General features: G+C 47.5%; 1 protein-coding gene across 1 annotated transcript; it reads left to right on the forward strand.

Moving 5' to 3' along the window:
• Nucleotides 1-1288: 1288 nt before the first annotated feature.
• LOC121852566 (astrotactin-1-like) lies at nucleotides 1289-14862 on the forward strand (the record flags this gene model as incomplete). Its single annotated transcript, XM_042346531.1, has 5 exons — nucleotides 1289-1346; nucleotides 4217-4398; nucleotides 5147-5264; nucleotides 13146-13411; nucleotides 14662-14862. Coding segments are annotated over exons 2-5 (690 nt in total), but the record flags the coding sequence as incomplete, so codon positions are not given.
• Between the last annotated feature and the right edge of the window lie 1182 nt (nucleotides 14863-16044).

Raw genomic sequence — 16044 nt, forward strand, 5'->3', positions numbered from 1 at the left:
GACCGGGCCCTTGCAGGGACCGGGCCCTTGCAGGGACCGGGCCCTTGCAGGGACCGGGCCCTTGCAGGGACCGGGCCCTTGCAGGGACCGGCCCTTGCAGGGACCGGCCCTTGCAGGACCCTTGCAGGGACCGGCCCTTGCAGGGACCGGCCCTTGCAGGGACCGGCCCTTGCAGGGACCGGCCCTTGCAGGGACCGGCCCTTGCAGGGACCGGCCCTTGCAGGGACCGGCCCTTGCAGGGACCGGCCCTTGCAGGGACCGGCCCTTGCAGGGACCGGCCCTTGCAGGGACCGGCCCTTGCAGGGACCGGCCCTTGCAGGGACCGGCCCTTGCAGGGACCGGCCCTTGCAGGGACCGGCCCTTGCAGGGACCGGCCCTTGCAGGGACCGGCCCTTGCAGGGACCGGCCCTTGCAGGGACCGGCCCTTGCAGGGACCGGCCCTTGCAGGGACCGGCCCTTGCAGGGACCGGCCCTTGCAGGGACCGGCCCTTGCAGGGACCGGCCCTTGCAGGGACCGGCCCTTGCAGGGACCGGCCCTTGCAGGGACCGGCCCTTGCAGGGACCGGCCCTTGCAGGGACCGGCCCTTGCAGGGACCGGCCCTTGCAGGGACCGGCCCTTGCAGGGACCGGCCCTTGCAGGGACCGGCCCTTGCAGGGACCGGCCCTTGCAGGGACCGGCCCTTGCAGGGACCGGCCCTTGCAGGGACCGGCCCTTGCAGGGACCGGCCCTTGCAGGGACCGGCCCTTGCAGGGACCGGCCCTTGCAGGGACCGGCCCTTGCAGGGACCGGCCCTTGCAGGGACCGGCCCTTGCAGGGACCGGCCCTTGCAGGGACCGGCCCTTGCAGGGACCGGCCCTTGCAGGGACCGGCCCTTGCAGGGACCGGCCCTTGCAGGGACCGGCCCTTGCAGGGACCGGCCCTTGCAGGGACCGGCCCTTGCAGGGACCGGCCCTTGCAGGGACCGGCCCTTGCAGGGACCGGCCCTTGCAGGGACCGGCCCTTGCAGGGACCGGCCCTTGCAGGGACCGGCCCTTGCAGGGACCGGCCCTTGCAGGGACCGGCCCTTGCAGGGACCGGCCCTTGCAGGGACCGGCCCTTGCAGGGACCGGCCCTTGCAGGGACCGGCCCTTGCAGGGACCGGCCCTTGCAGGGACCGGCCCTTGCAGGGACCGGCCCTTGCAGGGACCGGCCCAGGGTTGGCGTGACTGGCAGGGAGGGCGGGGCGGGGCGGGGCGGATATCCTGGTGCCCCCCCCCCCCCCGCCCTCCCGCCTCCTGCACTCGGTGCAGCGCTGTGAGTGGGAGAGACGATGTTGTGATCCTCTCCGCAGCGAGAAACCCAATAGGTAACACAGAGAGAGCAGCGCCACAGCCGTACAGCGGGGAGGGGACCCCCGGGCACTGGGGGGGACCCCCGGGCACTGGGGGGGACCCCCGGGCACTGGGGGGGACCCCCGGGCACTGGGGGGGACCCCCGGGCACTGGGGGGGGACCCCCGGGCACTGGGGGGGACCCCCGGGCACTGGGGGGGGACCCCCGGGCACTGGGGGGGGACCCCCGGGCACTGGGGGGGGACCCCCGGGCACTGGGGGGGGACCCCCGGGCACTGGGGGCGGGGACCCCCGGGCACTGGGGGCGGGGACCCCCGGGCACTGGGGGCGGGACCCCCGGGCACTGGGGGCGGGACCCCCGGGCACTGGGGGCGGGACCCCCGGGCACTGGGGGCGGGGACCCCCGGGCACTGGGGGCGGGGACCCCCGGGCACTGGGGGCGGGGACCCCCGGGCACTGGGGGCGGGGACCCCCGGGCACTGGGGGCGGGGACCCCCGGACACTGGGGCGGGGACCCCCGGACACTGGGGGGGACCCCCGGACACTGGGGGGGACCCCCGGACACTGGGGGGGACCCCGGACACTGGGGGGGACCCCCGGACACTGGGGGCGGGGACCCCCGGGCACTGGGGGGGGAACCCTGGACACTGGGGTGGACCCCCGGGCACTGTGTGGGACCCCCGGACACTGGGGGGGGACCCCCGGGCACTGGGGGGGGGACCCCCGGACAGTGGGGGGGACCCCCGGGCACTGGGGGGGGGACCCCCGGACAGTGGGGGGGACCCCCGGGCACTGGGGGCGGGGACCCCCGGACACTGGGTGGGGGGACCCCGGGCACTGGGGGGGGACCCGTGGACACTGGGGTGTGTGTGTGTGTGTGTGTGGAGGCGCTGCTCTGGAGGCGGATTTCCTGCAAACAGCTGAAGGATAATTGAAGCTGTTTGTGCGGGGCCTTCACCATCACTATTACCATTAACACAGCGCCCCCCACCCCCCCCCCACCCGCCCCCACCCGCCCCCCACCCGCCAGAAGATGTCTCTGAAGTTATTTTGGGGCAGGTTTTGACTGCGGGTACAATGTTGTATTTGAGTAATAGTGAACGGTACAGCATTTGTATACGACCTTTCAAACTGTCTCAAAGTGCTTTACAAAGTCTGAGTGGGTGCCTGAGCTGGGAGGGAGATAGGTTGAGGGATTGGGGAAATAATAATAATAAATAATACTAATAATAATAGGGCAAAAGGTGCTGTTGAGGGTGGCTGGGGGTGGGGAAAGGGGGGCTGTGGCTGAAGTTGGCAGTCAGTGTTGTGAAGATGGAAGAACGTCAACTTGATAAGACCCCACAGATGAAAGGTTGAAGATGAGGTTTGAATAAATCGTTGATTTGATATTCTGTACTGTCTCCGTGAGCTGACGTGAGCCAATGCCTGAAGTGCGGAGATGCTGACGGGAGCCAAGCAGGAAAGCCTTTGTCTTGTCAACATTAAAAACATAAGAAATAGGAGCAGGAGTAGGCCATTCGGCCCCTCAAGCCTGCCCCGCCATTTAATAAGACCATGGCTGATCTTCTAACCTAATTCCAGTTACCCGCCCTATCCCCATATCCCTTAATCTCTTTAGTTTTTAAAAATCAATCTCAGTCTTGAATATGTTCAATGACATACTGATGGAAGAGCTCCCTCTTTCACCAATACTGGTGCCAGTGGTCCACAAAATGAAACTCCTGCCTCCCGCACCACTCTTTCAGCCACGCATTCTATGGGGGAAAGTTTGGGCTTATTCAGGACTTGATAATCTGACAAGCAGTTGTCCAGGGGTCAAAGGTGAAAACGGAAAGGGGATAGGTAGAGTTGGTTGTCAGTGGCAAATGTATTGAAGTCCCTGGAAATTATGTCAACCTGGGGGAGTATGTAGATGAGGAGGAGAGGAGCCAGAAAAGAGCCCCAAGCCACACGTGATCATGTGGGTCAGAGGAAAAGGAGACATAGTGATGATCCTGCGATAAGTTGGAATGGAACCTGGATAGTGCAGAGCTACAGAGATGTAGCAGAGGAGAGATGGTAGAGAAGAATTGAATGATCAAAAGTGTTGGATATAACCGCAAAATCGCGGAGGACCGGCAAGTACAAGGATCCCTGGTCACAGGAAGAGATGACTTGTTAATGACTGTCCAGGGACTGTCCATGCATCAGGCTTGAGTTTGTTGAACGTAGGGGATAAGTAGGTCACAGAGGTAGAGAGAGTGAGGGTGCGAAGGGATTTGTAGGTGAGATCCACAGACAGCCAATGGTGAATCTGAAGAGGATTCAAGGCCAAGCTCTGTTCTCTCCAAGGAGGATCATTTGATAGTGTTTAGAGCACTGACTGAGTTTTCACAGACTGAATATTATCCTCAACATACAAAGCCTACAGTCTCCCATTCCTCGCCCAGATTGGAGAGTACGGAAGTCATGCAACTAGGTCCACCGAAAATTAAGTCATTGTGTTTACACTTTATAAACATTCACCTTGCAAGCTGCAGCTGAAATGTAAGCTCTGAAGCACTCTGTTTATGCAGCGCAAGAGGGGTTAGCGAAGGAGAGAAATGATGAAAGGATGAATGCAAGCCAACTGTGGTATTAAAAGAATTATTGTCCTTGTTATCTTCCTGTCTGGAGAATAAAATGCTGTTTTATATTAACGTCTGAAAAAGACGTTAATATATAAAAAAATATAACTTCTTGTGCTAAACCTGTACTAAAGTTAAGGATGGTTAACTTAACACTAATAATATGAGTAAATGATTCTCACTGAGTATTCCCGTGCCTCTTTTCAGAAAGTATCACCACCAACTCTGCACTGTAGTATTAAAGGAGTCTATTCCTTTTCTTTCACTGTTTTGTAGGCCAAGGACAGAATCCTGCCCGTCAGGCCAGCGTGGCAGCAAGCATTCACTATTCGGTGCCAGCATGGAGCTGCCAGATGATCTGTGGTTCCGGACTGAAGGCCGTGTGTTTAGGAGCACAGTCCATCCTCACGGAAAACGCCAGGATTGTAGTAGCAGGCGGCGTGGAATGCATGAGCAAGGTTTACATGAGCAAAATTTCAGGATATTCTCTTTCATAGAGACAGCAGACATGATGGGCCCTAATGACTTCTTTCTGTAATGTAAATTTCTAATTACATAGCTCGGAAACAGGCCATTCAGCCCTTGCTTCAAACAAGCCTCTCCCCTTTGCTAATCTCCACTTCCATACCCTCTGCTCCCTTCTCAATCATGAATATATCATGTAGAGGTAGTTCAGTTCTGCCTAATTTTGTTGTTCAACCAAAGAACGGTACAGATAACGAATGTTGAACTTTTCCCTCCTGTTGTCTGAGCACAGAGGGATCAAGTGTGAAAGAAGCAAACATGAACTCAGCTAAATGGCTCGGCAGAAACGTTCACCGGTGGATACAATTTAGTGACTGTCACAACAAGCAGTTGCATTGTGCTGCCATTAATACACTTGTTTGTACCCCTAAATATTTAAAAATTGGTCATGCNTTTTTTCATGTTGGTTTGTGGAACAATGCTGTGTGCAATTGGGCTGCAGCATTCGCCGACAAATGCACAGTCACTCCATTTCACAGTAATTCCCTGTGAAGTGCTTCAGGATATTCTCATGATTATTATCTGAGATAGTAATTATTGTGAAGTGTTTGTAGGCATTTCAGTATGCTAAGGCATTATACAAAGGCAAGTTCTTCCTTTTCTCCAGCCAGATCTTGTTGCATGTGGAGTCCCAGTATACAGCAAGTACACTTAGCTAAAGCCTGCTTCTTTTAATCACAGGCTCCACATGTGGTTCCAATGCGAGTTGGGGTCAAAGTAGGAGACATGTCCCTTCAGGATACCATTCTGTGTGATGGCCTAATGGACGCCTTTTATAACTATCACATGGGTGTAACAGGTAAGAACTGTCACTGAATAAATACAAGGTTTGCATTTAAGTATTGGAAATTAATTGCATTTCCCTCTGTTTTCTAACCTCTCTGAGGATCTGTGGTGTTTAGTTCTAAGGCTACCAGCTGCCCTCCAGTATCTCATTAAAGTGGCCGTACTTCATGTGTGAATCCGAGTGGTAAAGGGTCACTGGGCTGTTTGACCATGAGAGGAGATGGAATGTCACAGACAAGTCTCTTCCTGTCCACACAAGCACCTTCCAGCCAGGACCATTGAATGTGATAAGAAGTGGGAACACTGGCTGTAGTTTTCCTCCTACTTATACAAACTAATTGTAACATCCCATCTGCTGCCAAGCTGAGACCAGGTAACCTGGCACAAATCTGGGTCTTCCAAGTCTCAGTTCAACGCCAGGCAGTGCCTTTGTCAACCAAGTGCTCAAAGAGAGCAGCTTGGGAATGGAGCAATCTGTATGCAGGGTTTGATAAATTTATAAGATAGTATTGTTCTGATTCATAAATTCAGTGTCAATATTGAAGTTTTCAGGGTCAGTCGGATATCCAGTGCATTGGCACTTTAACTGCATTGGTGGTTGAGTGGTAGGTTCTTGCTTGGGAGGCCTGGATTCGTTTCTCGGTCAATGCGAAACACTTTTCCAGCGCCTTGAGATGTCCTCCTGATGTGAAATGCGCAATACAAGTGTTGTTTTTGTTGCGTGTGGAAACCCACCACTGTGCTTAAGAATATTCAGGCCAAACTGAGAATTCCACATTCTGTTTGTATGGAAATTTCCCTGTGGCTGGAATGGAATGTGCAGATTAATCTGCACCCAGATTACTTGATTCTGGAAAGTATTTGGCTCAGGTTGGCAACAGCCAACCTCTTCTTTCATCTGGCAAATGCTTGTGTTCTTATGTAGGAGCCTGGAGCCAATGCCAAGGCTCACATATGAAGAATGGTTACTTGGGCAAGGTGATTGAGGTTCAGTGATAGAGAACCTGAGAAGAGACTGCTCAGATTGCCTGACCACAAATTCCAAGGCTTGTGTCATTGACCCCTGACTGTGTATTCATACCAGCTGCGAGTCGCACTTCAGAGAAAGAGACGCTTGAAATAATAATAAGAGGAATCCTTGCATTTGATATAGTGCATTTGATATCACGTCTTTGAAACGTCTCAAAGCGCTTCCCAGAATGTACTGTGAAATGAATTGACTGTGAAGTTTGTGGGATAATGCGGTAGCCAATTGCGCACAGCAGTGTCCCACTAACAGCTGTGGATTAAGTGACCAAATTATTATTTTTTTTTTTGAAGGGATTATTACCTGCTAAGGAAATAATTCATCCCCGACAAGAAGATGCATCTCAGTGAAGGGTCTGTGCCAACCAAGCAAGCGTAGAATGGATAATATTTTAGTTCCCCAAGTGACAGACACAACAGAATAAATACATTGTAGATTACCAGCTTAATTAGTCATAATTTATGCTAATTGTAAAACAGATTTGAATTCCCTCTTCCCGCAGTTTTGATATTCCACGTATTATTCGCCCCGTAGATAGCATCTCCATTAGGAGACGGGGCAGGAACTGAGCACTGCTAATGAACTGATTTGTGCTTCATATTCCAGCAATTCTCTCTGGGTTTAGCAGAGATAAATAACATCAATTATGTCTGACTTTTTTTTCCCCCCCTCTGCTTCTTTGCGGTCGCACCTTACAAACAGCTGCAGATTTTTTTTATATATAAACATGAAAAAGATTGTAATAAATGCAGTGAAGGTTGAACCTATTTTTCCATTTTTACATCTCGCCTTTTCCCTAATGACAGTCAGACGGATGGCCCTCCAGTGGCCTTGGGTAAACCATAGTAAATCCCTTGTTGTCTTACAAATTGGGTGTTATTGAAGCTTGCTCTCGCCATCTTTCTTCTGCCCTGTAACTTGTCACCAGCTTTGCGAGGGTCTTCCCTCTGAGAGCTCAGCTACCTGTGGGTCGCTGGCCCTCCCAAGGGTCTGTGAGAGGGTCTGTTTTTTCTGTCTAGTTTTGGAAAATTAAACAAGTTGTGTTATTTATAGGGCAGCACTGTCTCAGGCTGCGCCGTGTATAATAAATAAGAATAATCCTTGCATTCCACATAGTCTTACCATATCAGCAAAATGTCTCAAAGCCCTTCACAGGATTTACTGTCAAGTGTAGTGACTGTGTATTCTGTAGGTGAACACAACAGTCGATTTGGGCACAACAATGTCTCACAAACAGCCGTGAAGTGAATGACTCAACGTTCCCTGGGGTTTGTTGGCCAGAACACTGGCAAAACTCCCTTCCCTTTTCAAATAGTCTCATGGGATCTTTGACTTGTACCTGATCGGACAGACAGGACCCCGGTTTAATGTCTCATCTTGAGGATGGCACCTCCGACAATGCAGAGCTCCTTCAGCTTTGCACTGCAGTGTCAGCATAAACTGCGAGCACAAAGTCCTAAAGCGTACATTGCTGTACACAAATTGGCTGCCGCATTTGTCCATAAATATTCGGCCACTACACTTCACAAGCAATTACCTGTGAGGCGCTTTGGGGTGTTTACAGACGAGATATCACGTACTTTTGGGATTCAGGGAATGTCATGTTGCGAGATTGGCATCAGATAACGATATTGTGTAGTGGAGTTTATGGCATGAGTCGTTGTTGATTAAAATGGGGATGTACAAAAATGCAAAGCAAGCAGTTTTGGGGGTTTTGTTTTGACAACAACTTGTCACGTTTAAGAACACACTGAAAGCCACTTTTGAAGTGCAATATCTGATCAGCTGTTCAAGTACAAGCTGCCATTTCACTGTGTGAAGGATTGTCAGAATCCATCAGCACTCTGCGGAACTTGTTGTGGGCTTTTACGATACACTGTGTCTGAATGGCAGCTCATTATTATTTAATCGAATCCCATTGTCAAAGGGGAAAAAGCAATATTCAGTGCAGTCAATTCACTTTACAGCATATTCTGTGAAGCGCTTTGAGACGTCGAGAAGACATGAAAAGCGCTATATCAAATGCAAGGATTATTATTATTTAATTTAGGGGATTTTTAGGTAGGGCAACAGGAGAAATTCCCTTTTTTTGAATCGTGCCATGAGGTTTTTAACATGCACCTGAACAGGCAGATAGGGCCTCGGTTTAATGTTTCATACAAAGGGCTGCATCTCCGACAATGCAGTGCTCCCCCAACAACAACAACATGTATTTATATAGCACCCTTCGCAGAGGGTAGAGTCTCAGAGTGCTTGCACCCAACACTGCACTGGAGTGTCAGCCTAGACTGTGAATGTTACAGTGAGCGCTAAAAATCCCATTGATATTTACCACAAATTTGGGGTTTGTTTAAGCGTCACAGGGTGTGGGATAAGAACACACAAAAAAAAATGGCGAGTCCAGGAAGCCTGGAATTTCTGCCAATAGTTTAAAGGTTAAATAGACCGAGACACATGAACGAGAGCTTTTTGTGGCTCAGGCTACATAATAGATTCCTCTACCCTTATCCCACTGTCGAGACAGCTGCACTCACTGTTGACTGCGCTGACTGGTTATTTACTAAGGATCATCACAGTTCTGCGGACTGATTTTCCGGATCTTAAAAACAATCAATACCTGCCCCCACAGCGCCTCATTACACTGGTGTTTGAGAAGAGGCTTCACAGACAGTGTGAGAGCCAGGTGTTAATTTTACCTCATCTCCCAAGCCCAGACGCATTGCACCAGCTGCGCTTGCTGTCACCGAGTCACTGAGCAAACAACACAGTGCATTAAAGAAGTGCCCACAAACATGCAGGTCGGTGAAAATCACATCACTGGGTTTCATTGAAGATTATAGCCGCACAACACAGCATGACTAGGTCCCATGTTATCTTCCGTTGACTTTCGTTACCGCTGCACAGCTGCAACAAGACTGCCGACAACTAAGCGTTCAGGGACACTACCCCGCGTGAAGGGCGCTATATAAATGCAAGTTGTTGTTGAGCGTCGAAATTTAACACAGAGCGAGGCTGTTCCATTCATCGTGTGCATGCCATGCAAACTCAAACATGGACTGATTTACTCCAATCCCATAGTAGTGGTTCGCACACCCACCTCACAAGTGAGAGGACACAGGTTTGATTTCGGGGCAGGTCGAAACGTTACTTAAGTTTCCTTACTCCACACGCCCCCTGTTTACCTCACAGTATGTAGGAATCCAGTTGTTAGTGGATTGGTGGTTTTCTTCCAGGGCTACTAAGCCCTAAAAAAAAATGTTACTTAATCGACGACTGTTTGTGGGACACCTCTGTGCACAATTGGCTGCCACATTTCACCCACAAAATATATAGTCAATTCACTTTACAATATATTCTATGAAGCACTTGAGACATCTCAATGACATGATAAAGCAGATTACCAAATGCAAGGATTATTATTATTGTTTCCAGAGCTCATTCCTAATCAGTCTCACTCCTTGATTGCATTTTAACCTGTAACTCACTCCCAGCGATCACATTGTTCCATATTTAAACCATCTGAGCTCCTCAATCACATCACATTTTGTATCTAAGACCCAGAAATTTATTACTGTTTTAATATTAAGTGCCATCAATCAGATTTCATCCATCTTCCTGCAGTTTTTAGTGAAATTGGAACAAACTAATTGCAACAGAGGTTTCCTAAGATTGACAGAGGTGCCACCTTACAGCTGAGATTAGAGCTCTTATTTGTATTTGGTACGTACATAAAGGACAGTATCATTTTGGAAGTTAGTTCATTGGGGTAAGTAATGTGACGGTTATTAAAGGTACTAATCCTATTCTGTTTAAAGTAATCACATTGACCTTGTCAAGTATTGGATTACCCAAACAACCCAATACCCACAGTATTTAATTGAAATCTCTCTTAGCAACATCCAGGTGCGTGGCTGTGAGTTTGTTGGTTTGGTTCAATTAGAAGCCCTCTCATTTTTGAGTCTTTGGGTGAATACAGGGTGCAAGCCACATGTCAGTGGAGATTCAGCTCATTGTCTCAGATCAAGGTGGGCCAACTGGTGGCCCAAAGCCCAATTTCTGCCCACCCCTTCCCTCCATTTGATCTGGCCCACCCACTGCCTCCATAACCTGTAAATGTTATGTTATGTTTCTGGAAGGGAAACACAAAAATAGCGAGGAAATGTGCCTATGGGAGGTACTGGTTAGCCTGTTCACCTCACAAGCAAGAGGACCCGGGTTCCATTCTTGAATGGGGTGAAACCTTGAGCAAGTTTCCTTACTCCGCAGGACTCTGTTTACCTAGCAGTAGGTAGGAAACCGATCGTTAGTCGATTGGCAGATCACTCCATGGGGGGTAATAATCGCACCCCTTAACCCCCCCAAAAAATTGGTTGGTCACTCCATGACTGGTTGTGGAACACTGCCGTGTGCAATTGACTGCCGCATTTCGCCCACAGAATACACCGTCAATCCACTTTGCAATGCATTCAGTGAAGCACTTTCAAACGTCTCAACGGAGTGATAAGAAGCTAAGCTATATCAAATGCAAGGATTATTAGGCCTGTTTTCCCTAAGGCTGGAGTGACATGGCTTGGAAATTTGCCACCCTGATTAACGACAAGGGTACGCTCTGGGATGTCAGGAACGTGCCAGTGCACTCCATCGTGGTTCCATTTCAAATTCCAGTGATGGGAATTAATGCTCAAGTAATGATACCTCAGGCAAACACGAGCAATGGAGACCGTTTCGCTAATTGTGAAAGATGTCTTGAAATCCAAACTCCAGCAGAGTCCATTGGAGAAATCTAAAATTCAACTCAGAACATATGTGGGGAAACTTGTTAGGCTGAGCAGGTCAAGTTCAGTACAGGGATTATTCTGATGATTTGCTATTGATTTGCTGTTGGAAGCTAAAAGTCTCTCATTATCTGTCTGAAACCCGCTGAAGGAAATTTTGCAGATCGTTCCAGCAAAACGAAATGGCTTTTTTTTTAATAATCATCATCTCGGAAAACAACAAAAAAGTGTGGTACTATTGTTTTTTTTAACAAAGAGCGATCAGCCTGACAGGCATAGAGTGTTTTCAGAAGATTGAATACTCAGAACAGGCAAATCATTCAGACCTATCACTCCACTAGGAAAAGATGGACTGTCGCCTCATATATTAGTGACTAGACAAATGCTGTCGATCCGTTAATGGCCATTCATTATTATTGTTGAAGATAAATATCCCAGGGACTGTTCACAGTGTTACAGGGAGAGAAACATTGATGAATCTTGCTAATTGGCACTCAGGTGTCAGCGTGGCTCAGTTAGTGGCACTCACACAGCATCGCGTCAGAGGGATGTGGGTTTGAACCCCACATCAGCTGTGAACTCTCATAGTCTAGGCTGACTAGTACAGTGCTTTGGGTGTGCTGCAGTTTCAGATGAACCGAGGTCCTGTCAGCCCATTCAGGTGAACGTTAAAGATCCTGTGTGTAAGTGCATGCACCTCACGAGTTATCGAACCCCTTTAATTTTTTTATATTAGTCCAGGGAAGATTGGTTGTTAATTTCCTGATTAAAATTTTAAAAAATTGGTCATTCACTTCATGGTTGTTTGTGGGACATTGCTGTGTGCAAATTGGCTATCATGTTCGCCTAAAATACGTTTGCCTAAAATAGACAATCCCTACACTTCCTAGAAAAATAAGGTGCCATATCAAGCATTAGGATTATTATTATTAAGAAATCTTTTCCTTTGGACAGTGAAAAAAGTGAAAACAGCCTTTCAATGATCAGTTATGCTGCTGTGTAATATCCTTGTAATCATCCTAGTCTGACTCTCCATTCTTATTAACCCTTTCTATATTGTCAACCATTGAATCAATAAATCTACTCCACCCTAGTTCATCCCACTCCACCTAACCTATTTAACTCTTCCTAAGTCGCACTGTGTGACAATCTGTGTGTGACGTTGTGCCCACAAAATACACAGCCAATCCACTTTACAGTATTTCCTGTGAAGCGCTTTGAGACATCTCAATGGTGTGGTAAGGTGTAATATAAAATGCAAGGATTATTATTATCTTTTCGGAAAGAGAAGTTTTTCCAGTGTCCTGGCCATCGATCTCCCAATGTCCCATTCGCTTCATACAAGATTTTGTTGTGCTCAAATTCGCTACTACATTTCCTTACAACATTCCCAGTCACAGTATATTTTGTGAAGCACTTTGAGATGTCCTCCCAAAAATAAGAACATAAGAATTGCTGGACGAAAGAAGACCAAGGTCCATCCAGTTCGCCTTCAACATCCTGGCAGTCATATGCACATGTCATGTCCCAACTATATACTGTGTCCCAAGATATTATTTCCTAAAAGAAATCTACCTAATTTGCTTTGGAGAGAATCAACACTTTCTGCTTCTATCATCTCCCTAGGGAGCCTGTTCCGTACATTTACTACTCTTTCGCTAAAATAGTGTTTGCTATGTATGTATGAAATGTAGGGATTATTAAGAATTATAATCCATTCATACCTTGCTCTTCTGAATTCTGCAGTACTCCATGTTCCCAACCACATTCTGCTCAATCCAATTCTGATCTTTCCTCTTGATTCTGCCACACGTTTACATTATAGACGTGCAAACGAGGGATAAAGATATTATTGGTCATTTGTGGCATTCATATAACATATAAGTTGCAATCTCCGGTGTTTCTTAAATCATGATCTCTTAAATTTGTGGCAGTCACCAAATAATGTTCCTTAATTCTCCCAAGATATCAAGCATGAAGATGAATACATCTACAGCCATATAAATTACACACTTCATTACTTCCTAATACGCCTGATAGTTTGTTCCCATTTAAACAGCGCGGTTATAATATCTTANTTTTTTTCACTCAGGCAATTCACCGTCTGATGAATCAGAGGAACGTGAGAAAGATCCCAAATCGTTGACCTTTCCAGCCTACATTGCCAGCCTGCTGGACTCTGGCGATGAGCTCCTGGCATCTGGAGTCAGAATGTATTGTGGGCACAGGGGAACTTGCCCTTCCTGGTGCCACATGTGCCATGCAACACAGAGCCAGGAGAAAGAAGACCCCGTTCTACTGGAAGTCACAAAGACTGCTCCATTGTACGAACTATTCACAGACAACGAAACACAAAAGGTATGTTTATATACAGTAACAGGACCCATCGACCACAATTTTGAGTCCTGAGAGAAGGCGCCTCAGAGAGGACCTCATAGAGGTGCATAAAATTGCATATGGATTGAAAATGTAAACCCAGTGCAATGCCTTATGATGGACCAAGACAGTAGAACAAGAGGACATAGCAGTTTCAAAAGGCAATTTCAGGAGAGACACCAGGAAGTGTTTCTTTACCTAGAGTGTAATTAACGACCGGAACAGGTTGCCAGGAAGGGTTGTTGAAACCAGGACACTGGATCCATTTGATCCTGTGATGAGGGGATGGAGTGAAGAGATCAAATGGGTTGAAGGATCTTCTTCATCTGAACCAATTTTTTGATCTTGTGAAGATCACTGCACTACAATATATTTTTTCTTCTACTAGGATTATTCTCCTTGGAGCAGAAAAGGTTAAGGGGAGATTTAATAGAGGTGTTCAAAATTATGAGGGGTTCCGATAGGGTGAACAGGGAGAAACTGTTTCCACTGGCAGGGGCGTCGGTAACCAGAGGACACAGATTTAAGATAGTTGCCAAAAGAACCAGAGGGGAGGTGAGGAGAGCTTTTTTCACACAGCGAGTTGTTCGGATCTGGAATACATTGCCTGAAAGGGTGGTGGAAGGCAATTCAATGACAACTTTCAAGAGAGAAGTAGATAGGTATTTGGACAGCTCTTTCAAAGAGACGCACAAACACGAAGGGCCGAACTGCCTCTTTCTGCGCTGTATAATTCTATGATTCTATGATAATCAGCAAGGTGAAACTAAGAGGTCCCAAATTTCTCATGGTCTTAAGCCTAAAATCATGAGAAATTTGGGGCCTTTGAGTTCCATCTTAGAATATAAGATGGTGCCAATTTTTAGAAAGCTTCCTAAATGTGGCCTTAAAAGAACTGTCGCAATCCAGTTTGCAAGGGAAGACTGAATTTAAGAATTTTCCAAAATTCTCCACAATCTCAAATTTGAAAATAGCAGTCTTAAGGCTAAGATTTTCAGAATTTCAGGCCTCGGACCCATAAGATCGAAGAATTGCTTTGACCAGCCTAAGGCACATGCTTTGTTCTTTGAGCAATCCATTACTGAAAGTATAAGGCAGCATCTTTCCAATTCAATACCTGTCGCCTTGTACTTCATTGTCTGCTACTTCTGCGTATATGGAAATCTGTGTAAAATTCATCGTGCCGCTGGTTTGGATTAGGCTCGGATCAGACATGTTCCTGTGTTTTTTAGGCCGTCCAAGAAACTATGCTGAGCTTGCTTTGGTGCACTGGAGGTGGTGACGTTATTGACGACTGGTGCCGATGTGATTCTACAACGTTCAGCACTGATGGGCTCCCAAACTGCGCTCCTCTCCCACAGCCTGTGTACGTACCTGCTCTGTGTGCAATGGGCAATGGGACTCGGGTGCTCTCAACTATACTGGAGACCGGGGTATCGTAAAATGACAGGAGCGGTTTGGATGAGGAACGCGATTTGAGCCATTTAATCTCAACCTTCCAAAATAAAACCCTGCCCTCTCACCATTAAGTGTGTCAGCCTGGCTCAGTTGGTTGCACTCTCATCTCTGTGTCAGCAGGTTGTGAGTTTACAGCCCACATATAGTCATATAGTCGAGGCTGACACTCCCAACGCAGTGTTGGGGGCTGGTGGGGGTTTGCATTGTTGGAGGATCCGTCCTTCAGATTAGATGTTAACTAAAGGTCCTGTCTGCCTATTCAGGTTGACCTTAAAGATCCCATGGCACTATCGAAAAGAGAAGGGACTTAACTTTCTGTGTCCTGGTCCAAATCCCCCAACTAAAATTGGACATTCATTTCATGGCAGTTTGTGGGATGTTGCTGTGCACAAAATTGGCTGTTGTCATATTCGCCTACACAGTCACTCCACCTCACAGTAAATCTGTGAAGGATTTTGAGACATTCTCCCAACATTATATCAAAATGTAACAATTATTTATTATTAACGTGGCGTTTTAGAACAATCCGAATTTGGCAAAATGTTGAAATCAGCCAGTTTTCTCCAGTTCTTAAAAGAAGCTTACAGAAAAGTAACTTCAAATTGAGACTGTATGAGTTCTAAAATATTATATTATTATAGTAAAATCTGTGTGAATTCCCACCCTCCCACCACGTGTGTAGAGGGGGATTAGGATGCTCTGAATTATGTAGTTAACAAATCCTTTTCATTTGTTCTCAATTCATAATTAAGGCTAAATATAAATTTCTATGGTACACATGCCTTTACACATGATACAGTGTATGATAGACACTGGTATTTGTTGATTTTCTCACTATCTGTGATTGAGTGCTAGTTAAGTGCTGTAGAATCATAGAAATTTAGACCGGCTCTCAGAGCAAGATGTTTATTCAATCCCACCGCCTGGCTTATCCCCATACCTCCTCAAACCTCTTATTCATTTCACTGAATAACAAATAAAACATGAAGCTAGGTACAAACAAACCCATAAATGTAGCTGTCAGTGTTTTTTTGTAAAGCTGTTTCTGTGTTGAGCCACTTATCAAATGCTTTTGTACTGTAATCTTTGGATTGGTGACATATCTAGAATTCAGTGATCAGATTTTAATGATTTATCGATGTCCTCTCACTGTGACT

The sequence above is a fragment of the Callorhinchus milii genome, unplaced genomic scaffold, assembly GCF_018977255.1.
Source record: "Callorhinchus milii isolate IMCB2004 unplaced genomic scaffold, IMCB_Cmil_1.0 Scaffold962, whole genome shotgun sequence".
NCBI lineage: Eukaryota > Metazoa > Chordata > Chondrichthyes > Chimaeriformes > Callorhinchidae > Callorhinchus > Callorhinchus milii.